We start from the raw sequence: 22,460 nt of genomic DNA, 5'->3' as shown, positions 1-22,460 counted from the left end.
TTAACCCATTGAGCCACCCAAGAGCCCCTGATGAGCCCTTTCTAGGAGAAACTGTGCCAGGGAGGCAGACAATACACCCCAGAGAGCGGGGAAGGTGGATGCAATCAGAAGACATGTGTGCTCTACCCTTCAATGTACAACGACCTTAGGGCTCCCCAGGACCTTTAGGAGGTACTCATCTTTAAGGAGCCAGTGCAACTTCCTCTTTCTGGTTAGCCTTCGGATTTTTTTTCCCTGTCCTAGTAATATGCCTTAGTAAATCATATATTCTGACCAGAGTAGATTAAAATTTACATTTTGAATGTAGCTTTGAAGGCACTGAATTGTTTCACAACTGAATTGTTTCACAGTCTCCTCCCTTGGGAAGAAAGGGATGACTGTTTTATCAGACAAGGCTGGGCTATAAGGGGTGAGGCTTCTTTCCCTACAGATGCAGCACAAGGAGCATGCAGGCAATAGTGAAAGTTGTATCCTGCAAGAGCCCAAGACCAGTGTGTGCTCAATAAATACTAGCTATTATTGAACTTGTTCAGCAAACTGCTGTCACCAGTGTCAGAAAATACAGGAACATGAAATAAGATGTAGAAATTTTCTATAGAAGAAGAAATATTTCATGAGTAGACAAGTATTTTTTAAATTCTTGATGCTACTTTGATGTGAAAGAAATGACTGGCAGATTAGTTCTTATAGATAAAATATATTGGTTTTTTGTTTGTTTGTTTGTTTGTTAGGATTTTATTTATTGGGGCACCTGGGTGGCTCAGTCAGTTAAGCGGCTGCCTTCAGCTCAGGTCATGATCCCAGGGTCCTGGGATTGAGCCCCCCTCGGGCTCCCTGCTCAGCAGAGAGTCTCCTTCTCCCTCTCCCTCTGTCTGCTGCTCTGCCTACTTGTGCTCTCTCTCTGTCAAATAAATAAATAAAATCTTTTTTTTAAAAGATTTTATTTATTTATTTGAGAGAAAGAGAGAGATCATCAGAGAGAGCAGGAGTGGGGTGGAGCGGGGGGAGGGAGAACCAGGCTCCCCGCTGAGCAGGGAGCCATGTGGGGCTCAATCCCATGACCCAGGGATCATGACCTGAGCCAAAGGCAGATGCTTAACCAACTGAGCCACCCAGGCACCCCTGGATAAAATATGTTGTTAATAACAGTATTTATTAGTTGACCACCACTGAATTACTTCACATAGGTTGGCTCATTTAATCCTTTTAAAACTTGATATGAAAATATAATTATCCTCATTTCTCAGATGAGAAAAGCAGGCTCAGAAAAATTAAGTAACTTGACAAAGTCATCTATCTAGTTAGATTACTCAGGATAGTAGAATCAAAGATGCAGGTTGGAGGATGTTCATAGCAGCAAGGGCAACAGTCGCCAAACTGTGGAAAGAACCAAGATACCCTTCAGTGGACAAACGGATAAAGAAGATATAGTCCATATATACAATGGAGTATTATGCCGCCATCAGAAAGGATGAATACCCAACTTTAGTGTCAACATGGACAGGACTGGAGGAGATTATGCTGAGTGAAGTAAGTCAAGCAGAGAAAGTCAAGTATCATACGGTTTCACTTACTTGTGGAGCATAAGGAATAACACGGAGGACATTGTGAGATGGATAAAAGTGAGCTGGGGGAAATCGGAGGGGGAGACAAACCATGAGAGACTGTGGACTCTGAGAAACAAACTGAGGGGTTTGGAGCGGTGGGGGTGGGGGATTGGGTGAGCCTGGTGGTGGGTATTAAGGAGGGCACGTATTGCATGGAGCACTGGGTGTGGTGCATAAACAATGAATGCTAGAACACTGAAAAGAAATAAAATAAAATAAAATAGAAAAAAAATTGGAGTTGGGGGGAACATCTTTATCTATAACAAAGAAACAGCTGTTAGCATCATGAATGTACTGATCACTTGCCAGCAGTTAACTCCCTCAAATTTGTCATTTTCTAAAATTCGGTTTTAATATTTTCCAAGCTGCTGATGAGGCATGTCCAATATTGTCTCAAAAGTTAACATAAACAAAATAGAGTTCAATGTATTTACTAGGAATTAGCTCCCTATCCCAAATTCTTGTATGTTCCAGCACTGTCACTAATCCCAATGTCCCATTCCAAATCCCCACTCAGCCAATGTCATCTCCAGTAACTAATTACCAATCATCAGGAAAGCAACTGTGACCCTTTGAAAACCCACTCTTCTGGCTCTTGTGCTTAGTCCTCAGAGAAAGACAGCAGTACCTAAGCCAATGAAGCCCTTAAAGGAGCTAGTCACATAAAAGATTTAAAATGTAAATCATAGAGTAAATGAACCAGAAAAATGCAACTAGAATTCAGAAGAGAGTTTACCCTGGCCTAGAGTATTTACAAAATACTTCCTATGAGATGAGATTTGACCAGCCTCCCAGGATAGAGACGGCTCTGAAGTAGTCGTTTTAAAAGAAATTCCTGCTTGTGGGAAAGCATTCAATCTATCTAGAAGGACATGAAAAGGACTTACACAACTCAAAACCAAGAAAACCAAATACTCTGATTTAAAAATGGGCAGAAGGCATGAATAGACATTTCTCCAAAGAAATGCAGATGGCCAATAGACACCTGAAAATATGCTCAACATCACTGACCATCAGAGAAATGCAAATCAAAACCACAGTGGGATATCACCTCGCAAGGGCCAGAATGGCTAAAATCAAGAAGACAACAACACTTGGCAAGAATGTGGAGAAAAAGGAGCCCCTATGCACTGTCGGGGGGAACACAAACTGGTGCAGCCACTGAGGAAGACAGTACGGAGGTTCCTTAAAAACTTAAAAGTAGGGGGCACCTGGGTGGTGCAGTCATTAAGCTTCTGCCTTCAGCTCAGATCATGATCCTGGTTATTATGATAATTGGGTTACCCAAGTGCCATGAAAACATATTTGAAACTTATAATTGGTTATTAAAGTAAATTAAATTTAGTAACTTAGTCTCAATTCACTACTAAAAATTATCAAAATATTTCAAACTGTTACATAAAAACAGACAATATCCATAAGTATTACATAAAGACCAAACAAAAAATCATATGAGAAAAATAAATAAATGTATCCTGAGATAAAATACAAATCATACTTGTCATGCCAGATATATACTCCCTATCCCCTCAATAAAATTGTGAGGATTCAGTACTTTGCACATTCCAAGATAAAGTAATGATAATATATGTTGATACAAATTTCAGACACAAAAATAAATTACTTCATATCTTAAATATTCCTACGATGAAACATCAGGACTCCAGTTTCACTAATCAAAACTTTATGAAGGTATAAATTATGTTTGATTTGACTCCTCAAATCATGGCTGACAACTCTCAGCAAAGCATTCTAGGTTTTTTTTTTCTCACACCAACTGACCCAGAATATATTTTAAGAAATGTTTATTTTCTGTGCACATTTGTTTTAAAATTATAAATTCCTGAGCACTTTTTCTTCTTCCTCCTCATCACTGTCAGTGACATTAACTTGCTGGATGCTAGAGGGAGTTGATGTTGGGGCTGTGAAGACGGTCTCCAAGGCTCCAATGTCCAGCTGAGGCATGGGATTTAAGTATTCTTCCCCACTGTGGCTATGACTGTTATAGTAAGAGGTACCATCCATGCTCTCACAACTCCCAGAATCTTCACTGTGTGTACATACGTTCATCTGGATAGTCTCTAAAAGGATAGTCTCTATTTAAAGCTGAAAACATACCCTCGTGTTTTTTGGTACCTGTCTTCATAATAACCAAGATCATATCAAGCCCCATACCAGGCTCCCTACTTAGCAAGGAGCCTGCTTCTCCCTCCTCCACTCCCCCAGTATGTGTTCTCTCTCTCACTATGTCTCCCTCTCTTAAATAACTAAATAAAATCTTTAAAAAAAAAACAACTTAAAAATAGAATTACCTTATGATCCAGCAATTACACTTCTAGATATTACCCAAAGAATACAAAAACGCTAATTTAAAGTATATATGCAGCCCTATGTTTATTGAAGTACTATTTACAATGGCCAAGAAATGGAAGCAGCCAAGTGTCCATCCATAGATGAATGGATAAGCAAGCAGTGTATATACACAGTGAAACATGAGTCAGCCATAAAAAAGGATGAGATCTTGCGGTTTGCAACAACATGGATGGATTCAGAGGGTATAACGCTAATTGAAATAAGTCAGTCAGAGAAAGACAAATACCATATGGTTTCACCCATACATGGAATTTAAGAAACAAAACAAAAAAAGACTCCAAAAAAAAAAAAATCGGACTCTAAAACACAGAACACAAACTGGAGGTTGCCAGAAGGGAGGTACACAGAGGGATAGGTGAAATAGGTGACGAGGATTAAGAGTGCACTTATTGTGATGAGCAATGAGTATGTATAGAATTGTGGAATCACTATATTTTGTACCCCTAAAATTAATATAACGCTGAATGGTAATCATATTGGAATTCAAAATAAAGTAATCTTTTCACCCAGAGACATCATAAAAATTAAGAAGACAAGCCACCGGTTGGGAAAAGATCATTGAAATGCATATTACAGAAAAAACTCTGGTATTCAGACTATATAAGTAACTCCTACAAACCAATAACTTTGGGTGCCTGGGTGGCTCAGTTGTTAAGCATCTGCCTTCGGCTCAGGTCATGATACCAGGGTCCTGGGACAGAACCCTGCATCGGGCTCCCTGCTCTGCGGGAAGCCTGCTTCTCCCTTGCCTGCTCCCCCTGCTTATGTTCCCTCTCTTGCTGTGTCTTTCTCTGTCAAATAAGTAAGTAAAATCTTTTATAAAAAAATTTTTTTTTAAAAAATCAGTAACTTTTTTTAAAGCTGTGGGAGAGTGGACAACACATATGAATAAGCATTCCAAAGAGACCTGAAAGTTAATTAAGAGAGGAAAAGAATAATCAACTTTACTAGCAGTCAGTCAGGGAACAACACATTTAAACTAAAAAAGCTATCATTTTGTATTCATAAGACTGGAAAAAAATAAAATGAATCACCAAGTATTGGCAAAGATATGGAAAAAAAAGTGGGGCTCCTCTAGATTGCTGGTGGGAGTATAAAGAGGTAGTATGCTTTTTTAGTAATTTGGTATTATCTGCTACATGTGAAGGTACAAATCTCGCCCTCCTGTAATTCCACTCCTAAAGAGGAAATATGCATATAAATGTTCATAGCAACCTTGTTGGAAAATACCCTGACTGTCCACCAACAGATGACTGGTACATTAATCATGATATATTATGCAATGGAATACCATATTGCAGTAGAAACGACTAAAAAGGATCGACATATATCAACAGAATACTAATCAATTAAAGTAAGGTGAAAAAGACTACAGAGCATGTTACTATTTAAATAGTTAAAAAAGAGCAAAATTAGACTATATTGCTTAAGCACACATAAATACATAGCAAAGCATAAGGAAACGCATGGGAATATAAACAGGGAATTCGGTACAGGCACTCCACTTTATTGCATTTTTTAACAAACGAATGTCTGTGGCAACCTTGCATTGAGCAAGACTATTGGCAGCATTTTTCCAACAGCATTTGTTCACTTCATGTCTCTCTATCACATTTTGGTAATTCTCACCATATTTCAAACTCTTCATTATTATTATTACTATATTTGTAATGGTGACCTGTGATCAGTGATCTCTGCTGTTACTCTGTAATTGTTTTGGGGCGCCAGGACCATACACATATAAGATGGCGAACTTAATCTGTAAATGTTATATACATTCTGACTGCTCGGCTGACCAGCCATTCCCTGTCTCTCTCCCTCTCCTCCAGCCTCCCTATTCCCCAAGATAAAAAAATAATATTGAAATTAGGAAAGTTAATAACCTAACAATGACCTCTAAGCCTTCCAGTGAAAGGAAGAGTCCATCAATGTGGCGAACTTCATCAATTACCTTCCTCTTATTTTTTTTTTAAAGATTTTATTTATTTATTTGACAGAGATCACAAGTAGGCAGAGGCAGGCAGAGAGAGAGGAGAGGAAGCAGGCTCCCTGCCGAGCAGAGAGCCGGATGTGGGGGGGGGGGAGGGGGGGGAATCCCAGGATCCTGAGATCATGACCTGAGCCAAAGGCAGGGGCTTTAACCCACTGAGCCACCCAGGCACCCCATCAACTACCCTCTTTTAAGAAATTGCCACAGGGCACTTGGGTGGCTCAGTCAGTTAAGTGTCTGTGGTCCACTCAGGTCAGGATTCTGGAAATGAGTCCTGCATTGGGCTCCTTGCTCAGCAGGGAGTCTGCGTCTCCCTCTACCCCTTCCCCGTGCTCGTGATCTCTCACATACTTGCCCTCTCTCTCAAATAAATAAATAAATGAAATATTTTTAAAAAGTGTAAAATGAAAATAAATGTATAAGAAAAAAAAAAAGAAGAAATTGCCATAGCTACCCAACCTTCAGCAACCACTGCCTTGATTGATTACTCAGCAGCCACAAGGAGGCAAAAGAACCTCCCTCAGCAAAAAAGATGACAACTTGCTGGAAGCTCAGAGAATGGCTAGTATATTGTAGCAATAAAGTATTTTTCATTAAGGCTTATACACATACATTTATTTTAGAAATAATTCTATTACACTCTTAATAGAATATAGTATAGCATAAACATAACTTAAATGCACTGGGAAATCAAAACATCAACTCGCTTTATTGCCACGAACTTGGACTATGTCTGAGGTCTGCCTCTAGAGAGGGTACAATGAGGGGAGATATGCTTGGAAAAAGAGAACTATGAGAGTATGAACAGTATGTGTACTGGCTTATTTCATAATCTGAAGAGTGGATACACAGGTATTTATTTTAATATTTAATTTTTTGTGTTACTGAAATAGTTCACAATAATTTTTAATTAATAATAAAGAGTTAAAAAATAGTTTGTGACACAGACCTAAGTAAAAGAGAAAGGAAGGAGTCAAATATTACTTGAAAATTTTTCCAAAATATTTCTTGTCTTTTCCCCCAATTTTTACTTCCTTAGACCTGGTTCTCATCATTTATGCCTCAATTAATGAAAAGTCCCTAATGCTTCTCTCTGTTCCAGTCTGATGGTAGACAGATCCACTTCCATCAGCCGAAGAGACCACTTCTCCGCATCACTGTCTATTCAAAATCCTTCAACGTTCCTATCAACTCTAAACATTCTCCACCCTTCTCAATCAAATTCATCTCCAGGTGTGCTCGCTTCGGCAGCACATATACAAATTCATCTCCAGGTCTAATGAAAATGCACTAGAGGAACCAGAGCTGATGACTATCTCCTTGAACCAGGAATATGCCAAGCCAATTTGATTTGCGTTTCCATGTCTTTGTAAATGTTCTGCCTTATTGCTTCTTCCATTTAACTCCTACCCATCCGGGAAGACCAGCCTAAGACCTCTAGGGAAGGTTCCACAATGATCCCATTTTTTGTTGAGCTCTGCCACTCCATAAAAGCCCAGGGTATTGGTATGACAGGTCCCAGACACTTGAGCCCTTACATTTATTCTGTAACATGTTCTTCCTAATTACTTTCTACATTTTAATCTTATCCCTTGGATTAGATTTTAAGCCACCCAAGGATCTGAACAATGTTTGCATTTCTGTATTCTCCACGCTAACGAGTACACAGGAGATAACAATTTTGTTTGCCTGTTTGCTCGTCCTTGGGGGCAACATCCATGCCAATATCTACATCAATCATCTACGTCCCTTAGGATTCTTACCATCAAAGCAAGATATTTTAAATTACCAATAAAAGAAAAGCAAATCTAGATAAATTATTACACACCAGAGTTTATAATAACATGAGCAATGTCCACGTTGAGTCTTACTCTCCCTCACTGAAGGCTGAATAGTGGATCCAGCAACTATAGCAGGATGCCGAGTGGCAGGTTAAGCTCACGTCACTGCACCATTCGAGTATCTCAGAAGCACAGAGCCGGATAGAATATATACATGCTTGTCCAGAAACTAATACAAAAAAAAAAAAAAAAAAAAAAATCACAGAACTTCTTAGAAGGCCGTGATTCCATATAATTTTAAATGGCAGATTCCAACATGGCCTATGAGTGAGATCCATCCCACGGAGGTTTTAAGTACTTATAACAGAAATCAGCCTTAAGCAACAAAGTCAGTTGTATCCACTTCTCTCCATCCCTGGTGAGTTGTCTCTTATCCTTGTGAGCTGATTCAATCTTTCACCGTCCTTTGAACATTTGTATCCCTTCCATATGCGAGTCCTATACTAGCCATTATCTCTGAGCTTATGGTCTCACAGAAGTAGGCACATAAACAGAAAATGAAATATGAAACTAAGAAATAAATATGTATCAGATTCCATGGAACCGTAGGAAAGAGTGCTCAATCCTTTGGGCTGGAGAGTAAGAAAGGAGCTAAACCTGGGGAGGGGGGCACTCCCTGCACAATAAACTGGCAGGTGTACTGATTAAGCTATTCATACGCTTCTTTTGAGTAAAAAAGAGGAGGAAGAGGAAGGGACAGGAGGCTTTTGTTTTTATTCCATTTTTTAAATCCTTATTTCGGAAACTTCCTCTGGTTTTCCAGTGGACTGCAGTTTCCCTAGTTGGGAAATGTAGCAAAACCTACCCCCTCACACGTTGGCCACCCTGAGATCAGCCCTGTGTTAACCAAGTATTATTGGAATAGAGAATACAGAATTTAAGATTGCAAGGAGCAGGGGCGCCTGGGTGGCTCAGTGGGTAAAAGCCTCTGCCTTCGTTGGCTCAGGTCATGATCCCAGGATCAAGTCCAGCCACACCCGGCCTGCTTCCTCCTCTCTTTCTGCCTGCCTCTCTGCCTACCTGTGGTCTCTGTCAAATAAATAAATAAAATCTTAAAAAAAAAAAAAAAAAAAAGAAGACTGCAAGGAGCAGGAGAGATGGGGGGTTGTAAAAGCCACAGCATACTACCCTCAGAGTTAAGGTCCTTACACAGTTTCTTGATCTCATGGAATGTGCAGTTCAGTGGGGAAGACAGCTGATAGGATAATCACAAAAGTCAAAAAAGCATCGTTATTTACTGTGAAAGGCCCATGAAAAAAGTATAAAGCACTGAAACTGCATTCAACTGGCGAGCCTCACTGATTAAATTACTTTTCAGCTGAGGTCTAGGGAAGAGGAAATAATGTAAGAAACAGTGTTGCAGGGAAAGCAGGGAAAGACATCTTATCCTGCTTCACAGAAGCTGTAGAATCAGGTGAGTCTCCTCTAAATTGCCTAGGCAAGTTTCACACAATCAACTACCGAATGTGTTTACTGCTTCAAGGTCCTGTCCCCACTCCCACCCCTCCCACCCCCCTCACCCTGAGGCTCTAAAGGAAAAAAAAAAAAAGGCATCCTTGTTTGAAACAATGAAAATGTTCCTTAGCCTTCAGGGTTAATGCCGGGTTTACGCTGGGAAAGGAGCTTCCAAGGGAGTGACTCTACCTTGCCTTTTTACTAGAGTAGTAGGATGAATCATATCACCGAATGGTTGTTTGCAAAGTCTGAGACAGGATCAAAATGCCATTTGTCTCTGAAACTGCAGCATGTGTTTTGTAAAGAAATCTCAGCGATATCTAGCAGGGAAAGTTCTAGTCCAGAAATAGACCACACTCTGAGTTTCCACTGAAACTGAAACCAAGAGAGGGTCTCCAGAGAAAGGGTATGATCTTGAGGTCAGAGTATCCTATCATATACTAATGAATGTTCTCCAGTAGTAGAATTAAAAAGGAAGTTACTCTAGCAGAAGTTTTCAAATTAGCCAAAACCATGTCACGGAAGTAAAGCGGCAGGGCTGGAAACATGCCCAGAGAGAGAGAGAGAGAGACACCTCCCCACAGGCCACCTGAGGGAGCCATTTCAATGCCTCTGAGTCCTCCCCATGCAGCCCTGGACACACAAGCTGGTGCGATAACTTGCCCTACCACAAACCTGGCTCTCCTAATTGCTTAGCCAGGGCTTCACCAAGCCCCCACTCTCTTGAACACTAAGAAAATCTGGCCGGATTGGACAGTTAACACACTGCCAAACCACACTCTTCATGGCTTGCTTTTGTGTTGCTGCTTCCAAATCTCACAAAATGTTGAGAGATCTAGAAATTGTCAATGACAACAGGTGAGCAAACGATGATAAGTAACTATAAAAACGAACAGTTGAGTTTTGGGCAAATTCCAGGAGGAAAGTAGGTTTGCCTCTTCACGGCAGATCCAAAGCACTGATACCTCGTTCACAACAACCCCAAGTGGGGCAATCATACCCCAGTTTTACTGGTTCTCAGCTACCCAAGAAAAGATTCAGGAATCTGGGCCAAAGATCTACAGCTGTATGTCCAGAGGGCTTCCTGGGTATGAGTAGGTCTTCTGAAGTGGGATCCACTTACCTTGCAATCCTTAACTCCTACAGGAGGGAGAAAACAATACACACCAACCTTTCAAGCCGAGAAAGAGAATAACACTAGTTTCTCATCTGTACACCACTTGTCTAGTCCCTGACATTTATTAGAATGAAGGAGATAAAAATGGTGGGTCAACACACTGCACACGCAATACCGACTTCTGGGGTGGTGTGTGTAGCATATATGCATAAATGGTTTAATGCTTTATGTATTCACGGGATATTTATTATTATTTTGCATAAACCAATTATGTGTTAAAAGAAAACCAACTGGTACCTGGTATCTCATACAATGAATTATCAGTGGATGTTTAATAAAGTAAATGCCTTAAGACTAGTTCTAAATCCTGCTTTGTGGTAGAAGAAGGAACAGCAGCTCTAGCAATTTCTGATACACCACACATCTACAGAAAGTCACCTTTATTAGGCAGTAACAGGAATCAGGCTACAAATTCGCCATGATTTTAAAAGGGTGTGTAGGGGGGAGAAAGTAATTTGGGGGCCAGTGAAAAGATTCTTCTCTTTGAAAATGGAGAATTATAAGCCCTTAGGATCTTCTAGAAATAAAAGACAGCATAAGACACAGGGTGCTTTTAAAGTTCCAAGCATCTCAGCAGCACAAAAATTTTTGGAATGCTAGAAAAGGGCCTTCTTGTGATTGTACTTCTTTAAAATGAAAATCTGTTAAGAAAACAACATCCCACAGAGGTAAGGCAAAGATTGTAAATGTGAGAGGTGAGGGGGTGGAGCAAAGTGTTGAGATTTTTGAAAAGTCCTTGGAGTCTTTCTGCTTTACTGGTGCTGCTCCTCTACAAGCTAGAAATAATTACCAAAGAAAAAGAGAAAAGAAACAAAAGAATTTACAACTACATTGTTTCCTGAAATTAAGCAAAGAGAGGCAAGTGCGGTTTCTATAGAGATGCAATCTTAATAAAAATTCTCCAGTTCAGTGCTTCCTGAAAGGAACAGAAAACTTCTGCAGGGAGCACAGTGGATCTGATAAAGGGCGAAGCAACTTCTGGGAAAGATGAAGAAGACACCAGAAGAGGAACTGGACTCCATCATATAAACTTCACTATAAAAACATACATTTAGATAGCATTTTACTATTCTTTCCCAATTCAAAATACTATATGAAATCAAAATCAGAATGTTGAATTTTTTTGTTTCTAGAAGTTTCTATACAAATATGGTACTTGCCACAGTTAAGTTGTAGCTGAAACTATTACTATGCTACATATCTCTAAATGAGGAGTTAGTAAAAATTCAGTTCCCTGAAATTCAGTTTTAATTTTAGATTTAAAAAATAATAATGAATCTAGATGGCTATATGGAACAAAGGCACACACATCTAAAAGAGTTAAATCAAAGTGTATGCAATTTATATTTTCAGGTTTAATTCAATAGGGCACTTAAGCTTAGAAGGATTCAGAAAGTAGACCACTTCATTTTAGGCTATTTCTCTATATGGGCTACATAATATTTTAAGAAGGTCTTGCTTTCAATTATTACTGATACGTTTCATCAAGGTTTTAGTCCTGGCAGAAAAAAAAAAAATTATGGTGAAGGAGATAAAGATACTAACTCATGAAAATTCCCCACAGGGAAAACTCACGCACATTTATCTCTCAAAAGCACAACTGCTCCAGTGTTATTTGAAGAGTCTTGTCAGAAAATTCCTTCACAACTTTTTAAGGAATCTCTTAATCAGCTGAGTTTCCAATATTAATATTGCATATAATATTTGAGATATTTTATTTGGCAAATTAATCTCTGAATAGGAACCTTGATAGAAACAGAGAAAAAGAGATAGGTCTAGCCTTTTTTAATATCCTATATTTGCAAATGTGCTCAAGTCTTTTCTCATTCAAGCAACATTTTCTCTTAAGTGAGTCTGTTGTTTTTCTGGTTTTTGGTGTGTTTTTGGTTTTTTTTTTCAAAAGCAGTTATGGAATTTTAGATCTGAAACTTGTAATATTTCAAAGCAGCGACTTCCCCTCCCTGCTGCAACTTTAACCTGAAGTGACAAATCCAAAGGAAATTAATAACATAGCTACTGACATAAGATTTCTGAATTTTTGACTTCCTATTTATGCCAGAATATAGATTTTTCTGAACCCAGTAATTTTTATGACCTGAATGGACATTTAAATTTCACATATTTTGCATGAATACAAATTCAATGTGTTTTTGTACCTTTGAATTTCTTTTGTAAAAATTTAAGCAAAGAAAACTTTATCCTTTTCACATTAGAGAAATTGGGATACTTATAACATTTCTTTTCTTTTCTTTTATTTTTTTACTTATAACATTTCTTGCCTCCATGTCATTTCCGTGGAAGTTGGAAGAACGACTATTGTTATATATGCAAAATTACATTGGCCAATAGAAAGTTGCTTCCTGAAACTGAAATTCCGCTATAAATAACAGTCAAAAGGCAGTTAGCTTCTTCCTGGTAAAAATAATTCGCAAGATGTTTCTGAGTTCGGTCCTAAAATCGGTTTCCTAGTTCTAAACATTCTTCATCCCGGTGTCTGACTACAACTCAGACTGATCCATCGCCACTTTACAGAGCACATTCACGAAGACTATAAAAGATAAAGATGTTTTTAATTATTACTTTTATTATATGTCGTTCATTCTTGTAAATCCATAACTTTACAGGTTATGACAAGGGAGACAGGAAGCATCGATCTCTCACGAACTCAAGCCAGGCTCCCTGTGTCAGGAGTGTAAATGTAGTCTTGCTTGAGTCCATAAAAGAAATGACATCTACCCACCCGCGTCCCTGTCCCTGTCTCGGCCCTCTGGCCACTTCAAACCCCTCCCCTCCGCACGACCCCCGGTTTTCAAATAGAAAATTCCGCAGTGCCACTGGCCGGGAGGAAGGCGAGCCCGGGAGCCGCGGGCGGGAGCCGCGCTTGGGCACAAGCACTCAGTGTCTCCCGCGCGGGTCGCCCCTTCCCACGGCCTCCGGGGGGCCACCGGGTGAAGCCGGGACAGCTCGCCTTCCTCGAAGAGCTCGGCAGCCGGAGTCCTGAATGCAGGGTCTTCATCTCCACGCGGCCCTCCGAAGGTCCCTCCCGCAGCTGCAGCCGCCCCTCAATGAAAGTGCAATTTGTTATCTCTCCCAGCCCCGAGGAGAAGTCCCCGTTTGGTCTCGGCTCCAGACCCGCTCATTTAATTCGCTGAATACCGCGTCTCAAGGTTGGCCACGCGATTCGCCAGGAATTGGCCTCCGCCGCGGGCGGGGGGCGACTCTACAGTGACCTCCCCCTTGAATCCCGTCTTCTGTGTGTGTCTCTCTTCATCTCGGTCTCCCCTTGCGTGCTTCTGTCTCTCTTTGTGTCTCTCTTTCTCTGGCTTTCTCTCTTACGCGCGCGCGCACAGACACACACACGCACAGACACACACACGCACAGACACACACACACACACACGGGAGAAGGCTCTCTTCACAACCAAAATGTCACCTAAAAAGCAAGTGCAACAACTTGCTTTGCAAACGACCCAGGAGTCTGACGAGAACTCCCCTGCAGTGAGCAGCCCCCTCCTCCCGTGCAAGGTGTACCAGGGGTTGGGGGCAGGGGAGATGTGAATTTGGCCGGTGGAGATGATGGTAACTAGTGTTCTTCTCCCCTCCCCCTTCCAGGACCCTGTCGCAATTAGAAATCTGTCCCTTCCTAGGGCCCCAATGGGGAGCTGCCAGGACCGCAAGCCCCGAGAGGGGCGCGCTGGCCCCCGTGTGCCCGGGGTTCCCAGGGGATCCGGGAGTGCGCCGCAGGCGGCGGATGGCGAAGGAGAAGCGGCCGGGGAACCTAGCCCATCGTCCCTCCGCGGGCGAAAGGAGCGGCGACCGAGCGACTGGCAAGAGACACCCAGCGCTCCGGGATCGCGGTGGTGGCGGTGGCCCGGGCTTCGATTGCCGCCGCCGAGCGCGCACGCCCCAGCCCCGCAGCGCAGCCCGCCGTTACCTTGCCGCTGCCCGCAGTCCGGCCCTGGATCCCTGCGTCCGTCCGTCGGTCCCGCGAGCCTCGGGGGGAGGACGAAAAGGGGTGTCCCCACGGCCGGGACAGGATCTCAACAAGGTGATGGGAAGGACTCCAGAGAGGAGCCGAGGCGGCCGCGGCCGCTCCCGCCGATGATGCTGCCGACTCTCCGAGACTGGAGGTGTCGGAAAGGCCGTGTCCTCGGGATTGCGGCGCCCGGAGCGCAGCGCTCGCCTCTGGCGCGGAGGCTGAGCGCCGGGACGCGGCGAGCTGGGGCGGCGAGGCTGGGCTGGTCACCCGCCCCTGGGTGCATGTTAATACGGTGGGGAGGAGGAGTCCCGCTCTTCCTCCGCCCAACCACCGGAGCCGGCGGGCGGGCGGCGGCTGCGGCCCGGAGCCAGCCTCTCCCACCCGCCCCAGCTACTACGGCGCGGCCACTAGCCCTGGCCCTAGCCCAGGCACGTGCGCCGAGGCAGCGGGGAGGCGCCCGGCGTCTCGCGGAGCTTGCTCTTGGCCTGTGGGTTCTGCCCGCTCAGGCTTCCGGTGGCAAGTGCACTCACACGCACTCAACCTGGACCGAGGGGAAAGCCCCGCATCCCTGGGATGGACTCGAAAGGCTGCCACCCATTAGTGGGCGTGCCCCATCCGTTCCCTGGCGCAGCGTCTCCGGAAAAATGAACCTTGCCTTTTTATCTTGCCAGCCGTTGTCCCTAACCTTGTCTTTTTAAGAGAGGGAATCAGAACTCATCTAACAGTTATTATCACAGGAGATCAAGTTGGCGGACAGAGGGTTTGCTCTCCTCTCTTCTCCATTCTCGGGGCCCCTACTAGAATTTTTGAAGTAATTGCCAGGGAGGATACGGGCTAGTGGGAAGAGGCTAGACTCACGAGAACCGACGTGCAAAGCCCATGCCATTACTTTCAAACACTTATTCCTTGGAACCTCAGTTTCCCCATCTGTACAAAGATGGATCTTGGGTGGCTGTGTGTATTAAATTGCACAATATTAATTCCATTGGTTTCTCTTGGCACTGACGTAACGGTAATCACAAAAACGAACCCCTTTTTACCCCACATCCGGCCTCTGACCTCAGTATAACTCCCCACTAACCGCGACCCCCATGTATCTTTGGAAGCCAGGGGACAGACCCCACCTCTAATGTGCTGTGAAAATAGGAAGAATCCACGTGGCTTCAAAGTAAGAATAGAGATAGTGTGAATAGGTGAGTTGAGATGTAGATCAAAGAGAAAAAAGTCAATTATTTATTGAGCTCCTGCTCTACCCACTTAACTACTAATGTTCTGGATAATAGTTAAAATAGTCTAGTTAATATAATTGTAGTTAATCACCGTCTTCCTGTTATTCTCTACTAAAAAAAAAAAAAAAAGGCGTCTTCATGGAGAATATCCTTTGTTCTACAGCTCCCAGAGAGAACATTATGTCAAAGACTATATAATCTTCTTTATGTAATTTTACCCATAAAGTTATAGCATAAGATTTAGCATCTGCTTTGTGTGATATCTAATTATAAATATTAATAGAATATCCTTTTTAAAGAAACACTTCTAAAAATGCAGAGAAGTGAAAAACGGTTTCCATAAAAAATACGACTCAGATAAATATTCGCTTTTCCGCAATTTCACTTGAGTGATTTTCCATTAAAGAAAAAAATCTTTAAACCACAAAATATCCAAAGAAATGGCGGTAAATCCTCAGCATTGTAGTACCATGATCACCAACATTTTAACAAAGCTTTAAAAGATATTCCCCAGCCAGTTCAAGAATGGTTATATAGAGGTGCTTAACACTTCAACTAAGATTCCGTGAAAAGGCAAAGTAAAAAAAATAGCTTTCCTGATCTGGAAAAAGCAACTATGTTGCCTTTCCAGATCTGTAAATATGTTTAATCCATAGAATTTTAATGAGGTCACATAAATAAGAATTCCTTAATTCAGACTATGTGACATTAGCGAGTAAAATTACTTGAAGTGGAAAATCAATTTTCTTACAAAATTCTTATGGTAGATTGAACCCAGCAAAGATAATATCTATGGACCACTACAATTACTAGGATTTTCTAACCATAAGCGACAGAACCAAATTTGGCTAACTTAGGAGAAAGTCATTCATTGGAAAGATACGAGAAGTTTCCAGAATGGAGGGGAGGGCTGGAAAGCAGTCTGAGAATCAGGCAGGATTTAAAGCAATACAGGAGGTCTACGAGGCCTGAAAGACAGAAGCCGTCTGGTTTGGTGCTACAAGGGCAACATGAGTAAATGCCAGCTGTTTTTTCTGACCTTACATTACTTGATCAAGATTCAAGTCACAAGGTAGAGCAATTGACAGGCCAAACTTCAGGCAGTAACTCCCTGGCTGTACCAGGATATGGAGAGAAAACATTTGATTCTTTGACTGCCAGAATGGAAGGCAGGTACTTGGATTTACCACCCTTCCATAAGGACACATGACTGGCAAGTATAAAACAAGTTCAGGGAGCTATTAAGAAAGAGAATTTGATGCTGAGGTCCCCCCCCAAAAAAAAGGAAGGAGGGAGGGAAGAAAGAAAAATGTCTGTGATGTTGACAGGCTATAAAATTCGTGTAATTTTTAGAATTACTTTGAAATAAACAGTGATATTGTGCAAGTAAAACTGATAGCAATTATTTTGTAGTTATTATACATATGTTTCTTTTAAATTAAGGAATGCTATTTAAATATATGTATGACTAGTTACCTTTTTTATATTTATAGTATCTCTAAGTACTACTGCAGTCTAGGGCTAGCGACTGTGTTCATTTCTAATCATAGGCAGTGTGGTAGCTAAATAGAAGCCCTGGAGAGATGCCCACATCCTAATCTCTGGAACCAGAAATTTTATCCTACATGACAATTTACAGGTGTGATTATGTTAAAGATCTGGAGATGGAAAGGTCATCCTCTATTACCCTGAAGGGCCAGATGTAATCACAAGGGCCCTTACGAGAGGTGGTTAACTGCTGCACTTGGAAGATGGAGGAAGGACGCCAGGAGCAACGAAATATATAGTCTCTAGAAGCTAGAAAAGGTAAAGCAATGATTCTCACCTAGAGCCTTCCAAAAGAATGTCAGTCTGCTAACATCTTGATTTTAGTCCAGTTAAAATGATTTCAGACTTCGGATCTCCAGTACTGTAAAATGATAAATGCATGTTGCTTTAAGTCACCAAGTTTCTAGTAATTAGTAACAGCAGCAGCCACAGAAATACAGACAGTACCCTCCCCAATGGTAGATGGTAGCAGGCAGCATGAGAGCCCTGGCTATAGAAGAAACACAGAAAGGTATAGTTACTTTTGGAATAGATAACTTAAAGGAGGCCAAGCCAGTAATATGTCGGTAAGAACGGAACGGTAGAAATCATGGACAGATAGGGTTCCTATTCAGAAATTTCCATGTCTTTGGTTAAATCAAAATTGGGTGCATTCCTCCTAGACCACAACATGGTCAAACAGGTAAAATTCCATTAAAATGAAGTAGAGTTGTTAAAGAAAAAAGAACTGGATGGGAAACTGGATGGTTAAGTTTAAAAGACATGGAAGTTTCTTCTGCATTAATAAAGCAGTCTCACTCATTCGCATGGTTTTAAGTAATGTTTAAATGGTGATCTCAGATCTGTATCTTCAGCCTTGACCTCTCGGCTAAGTTTCATATTTGTGAATCCAAAGACAAATCCACCTGAAACTTCCACTGGTATCCCAAACTCAAGAAGTCCAAAGTAAACTCATCACGTTCTGCCCTTTCCCTCCATTCAGATTTTCTTTCTTTTCCTGTTATCTTATAGGGGCTCATAGCACTGTGTTCCACTAAATCACCCCTGTGAGAAACTGTAAATTATGCTGGGCTTCTGCACTCACCTATCACCTCTCAGCCATCACCAAACACTCTTGACTCCTCTTACCATCTGAACTCACTTTGAATCCTTCCTACATTTCCATTTCTACCACATACCCACTGAGGCTTTTTCATTTCACCCCTGGGTTATTATCCTCCTAATTTCTTTCCTAACCCCCACCCTACCACCTTTCCTGCTCTTCATTATAACAGAAGTGGTCTTTTAAAAACATAACTCCAACCATGTTCCTTCAGTGCTCTACCTACAGTTTACTCCTTATATGTTATAAAATTTAGCTTCTTATAATAACGTACAGACCTTCCATAAACTTGCTTTTATCTATTTCTTCAGATTTACTCCATGATTTACACATTATGCTTCAGTAAATCAGACTCTGCTTGTAATACCAGTCACGTAACATACTCTGGAGTATATCTGTATTTTACTCATATTATACTCTGTCTTGAATGCCCTCTCTCTGCTCTTGCTGGCTAATATTTATTTCTCCTTCAAGGTTTGCTTCAGTATTCCTCATGCTTGAATCATTAGGTTGGATTAACTGTTGCCAATGCTCACAGTACCTACTACTCTCTTGGTTTTTGCCACATTATATTAAAAATTTCAGGTTATCTGCATTGTATTTTTGAGACTGTAGTTATCCCAATTCAGATCCCCATACCCAGCATAATACTTGCCTCTCAATAGAAATCAATACATATTTGTGGGACTGAATTACCCTGAATTACTTTGAGAATGTTTTGTGATCAGTATATATCTTAATATATATATAATATATATATTATATATATATAATATAATTTAGTGGAAGCCTATGTGTGATATAATATAACCTGTAGGGATCTTTGAAAACCCATCATTTACCAAGTTTAAAAAATGGAAAGATTTCTTTTCCATGCTAAACAACAACAAATACTGAAGAGAGATATATGAAGACATTACAACATTTCTTTTTAATGCAGTGAAATAAAATAGTCTTGTTATTCTCAAATGCTTTTCTTCTTTCTTTCAAGATTTTATTTATTTATTTGACAGAGAAAGAGGGAACACAAGCAGGGGAGTGGGAGAGGGAGAAGCAGGCTTCCTGCAGAGTAGAGAGCGAGATGCAGGGGCTGGAACCCAGGACCCTGGGATCATGACCTGAGCTGAAGGCAGCAACTTAACCCACTGAGCCACCCAGATGCCCCCCTTAAATGCTTTTCAATGAACATTTTTGCATTATGCTTTAACATTTGTATTAAAGATATAAATGCTGGAATACAATTTCTTTAGATTCTGCCCCAAACCTTCTTTTATTTTTGTTCACAAATTAATCTATGTACACTATCTTCTCTTCTTGTCACCTCCCCCACACCCACGCCCTCACCCACTGCAATGTGGTATGAGCACTGTGCACTGCAATGTGACTTTGTTCTGATAAAGGCGGCCGAATTTTCCCAACAAAAGACCCTCTGCAGTTCCTTTCCTTGATCTCTATTACAGTATTATGCTGCAAATAACTGATTTTTCAAATTTCCCACTAGAAACTTCTATTACTTGACTGTCACCTGGCTTTCCTTCTAGCTCTCTGTCCCCAAGCTTTCTCAACACCTCTCCTAAGCTCCAATTATCATGCCCCCAAGAAGGTAGCTGAGGTCACTGGGGAGGGTAAAATCTCAAGAGATAGGGCTCTCCATCAGAACCATGGAGGGTCTCTGCTATACCCACGGGTAAAGGTAGAAAAGCCCAACATGATAGTGGAAGGAAACCCAGAGGAGCAGGGCTGTGAATGCAGAAGCTCCATGGAAAGCAAAGGATGAAAGAATTTTAGAAGATAAGACTGTTGGATACTGAGTTTCAAACAAGCATTTCCACACACATAACATGTCCACCTGCAAGAAATGTATAGATCTCACAAATTCAGTAGATGCAAACCAAATGGACCATCTTCCTTTCTGTGTTAGCACTTTTTCACACAGCCTTCCCACTGACAATCCCTTCCACTGTGTACCCAGACACTGAAGCCAGAAATATAGAAGGCACTCTGAGACTCTTCCTCCCACCTTATCTACTACATCTAATTAGTCATCAAGTTTTATCAAATTCCTAAAACAATAAGCTATCTATTTCACTGTAGAGTTGAGAATTTTTCAGAACATTCTCTTGAATGTTCTCAAGGTAAAGTCTAAAACTTCAGGTAAGGCATGCAAAACGATTCATAATCTGATTCTTCATTAAATTGTCAAAATAATCAACTTGAGTAGGTTGACTTTTCAGTCTGGATTAAAAATTTTTTTTTAAATAGTTTTAACGGGTTGAAAATAACTCATAGTTAAAAATAAATATAAATCAATCTTAAAACAAGAAATACAATGAAGTACATACATTTACCCATATATAGTGGGGACTGCTAAGAGTAGCTGACCCTGGGCCAACTACATATCAGCAGAGTAGTAAATGGGAAAAAAAGAATGCGAACATCCTGATAACAAAAATGAATGTATTACTGCACACATTTCGAGAAAAAACTCCAGAACTTTTTTTGGCCTGGAAGTATTATATTTAAGAGTTCCTTTTAAAATAATCCTATTCACAGGATGCCTGGGGGCTCAGTGGGTTAAGCCTCTGCCTTCAGCTCGGGTCATGGTCTCAGGGTTCTCGGATCAAGCCCCGCATTGGACTCTCTGCTCAGTGGGGAGCCTGCTTCCCCCTCTCTCTCTGCCTGCCTCTCTGCCTACTTGTGATCTCTCTCTGTCAAATAAATTAAAAAATCTTAAAAAAAATAAAATAATCTTATTCACAGTAGCATCAGAAAGAATAAAATATTTAAGAATAAATGTAACCAAAATGTTGAGAAATCTGTACACTGAAAACCATAAAACACTGATGAAAAAAATTGAACAAAACACAAATATATGAAAAATATTCCATGCTCATCGATTAGAACAATTAATATTGTTAAAATGTCCATAGCACCCCAAACAATCTACATATTCAATGTAATGTCTTTCAAAATTCCAACAGAATTTTTCCCAGAAGTAGAAAAAACAATTCTAAAATTTGTATGGAAGTACAAAAGCTCCTGAGTAGCCAAAGCAATCTTGAGAAAGAATAAAGTCTGATGTCCCGGGGTGGGGCGGCGTGGGGGGATGTCACCCTATATGACAAAGCTATAGTAATAAAAAAAAGTATGGTACTGGCATGAAAACAGACATATGATCAGTGGAAAAAAAAAAAACAAACTCCACACATTATGGTAAACTCATCCTTGACAAAAGTACCAATAATACACAATGGGGAAAGCATAGTCTCTTCAATGAACAGTGCTGGGAAAACTGGAAAGCTACATGGAAAAGAAAGAAAGTAGACCACTATCAAACCATACACAAATATCAACTCAAAATGGACTGAAGCCTTGAATGTTAAGTCTGAAACTGTAAACTTCTGGAAGAATCCACAGGGAGTGAGCTGACATTGGACTTAGGAGTGATTTTTTTTTGGATTTGACACCAAAAGTAAAGGCAAAAAAATCAAAGAACAAGTCAGATGACATCAACCTAAAAAGCTTCCATGCCATAAAGGAAACCATCAACAAGATGAAAAGACAACCTATGAAATGGAGAAAATATCTGCAAACCACATATCTGACAAGAGGTTGATATCCAATATATACGAGTAATTCATATGGTTATAGATAAAAGAATCCCTTTTACACTGTTGGTAGGAATGCAAATTGGTGCAGCTATTAAGGAAAACAGTATAGAGGAGCCACACGAAACTCAAAACAGAAAATAAGGCATAGATTGAAAGAGTCAACCAAGATGGCGACAGGAGGTTCCTGAGCCTCCCTCCATCCATAGACACACTGGATATACAGTTACTTGCAGAGAAATCTTCTTTGAGAAGGAGCCAGAAACCAGATGAGTGATTCCTATACATGGGATGAATGAGAAAATGTCCACATCAAAATGGGTAGGAAGAGCTGAGACCTACTCTTACAATAAACCCCATGCCTGACACTCTAGCACACCATCAATAAGGAACCCCCAGCTCCAAGCTTCTCCCTGTGAAATGAAGGGTGGGACCCCACAGGTGGTACTCCAACTTTTAAAACACCCATCAGAGGAAGGGCTCCCCAAATGCCTAGCTCTGAAGGCCAATGGGATTACATCCATGAGATTCACAAGATTACAGCAAACCAA

At 41.0% G+C, this 22,460-nt stretch overlaps 2 protein-coding genes across 9 annotated transcripts in view; one reads left to right on the top strand and one right to left on the bottom strand.

The window, feature by feature from the left end:
• The window catches only part of DLGAP1 (DLG associated protein 1), a 906,793-nt gene extending 892,103 nt beyond the window's left edge, over nt 1-14,690 (bottom strand). For 6 of the 8 annotated variants that reach the window (XM_046025110.1, XM_046025113.1, XM_046025115.1 and 3 more), the window contains exon 1: nt 14,378-14,689. The gene's annotated coding sequence lies outside the window, so the exon portion shown is untranslated. Of the gene's footprint in view, nt 1-14,377 lie in introns of all 8 variants that reach the window. The other 2 variants (XM_046025114.1, XM_046025116.1) reach the window with 1 other exon arrangement.
• Nucleotides 14,098-15,120, top strand: LOC123953882 (proline-rich protein 2-like). Its single transcript, XM_046024348.1, has one exon. It carries the CDS (start codon nt 14,098-14,100, stop codon nt 15,118-15,120), a length of 1,023 nt encoding a protein of 340 aa, XP_045880304.1.
• Nucleotides 15,121-22,460: the final 7,340 nt, after the last annotated feature.

This window comes from Meles meles, chromosome 12, assembly GCF_922984935.1.
Source record: "Meles meles chromosome 12, mMelMel3.1 paternal haplotype, whole genome shotgun sequence".
NCBI classification, from domain to species: domain Eukaryota; kingdom Metazoa; phylum Chordata; class Mammalia; order Carnivora; family Mustelidae; genus Meles; species Meles meles.
The sequence above is the reverse complement of the archived record's forward strand: the minus strand, read 5'-3'. Positions and strand labels throughout refer to the sequence as shown.

Coding starts and splice junctions, on each gene's coding strand:
- LOC123953882 (XM_046024348.1), top strand. CDS start 14,098: ATGGGGAGCTGCCAGGACCGCAAGCCCCGAGAGGGGCGCGCTGGCCCC.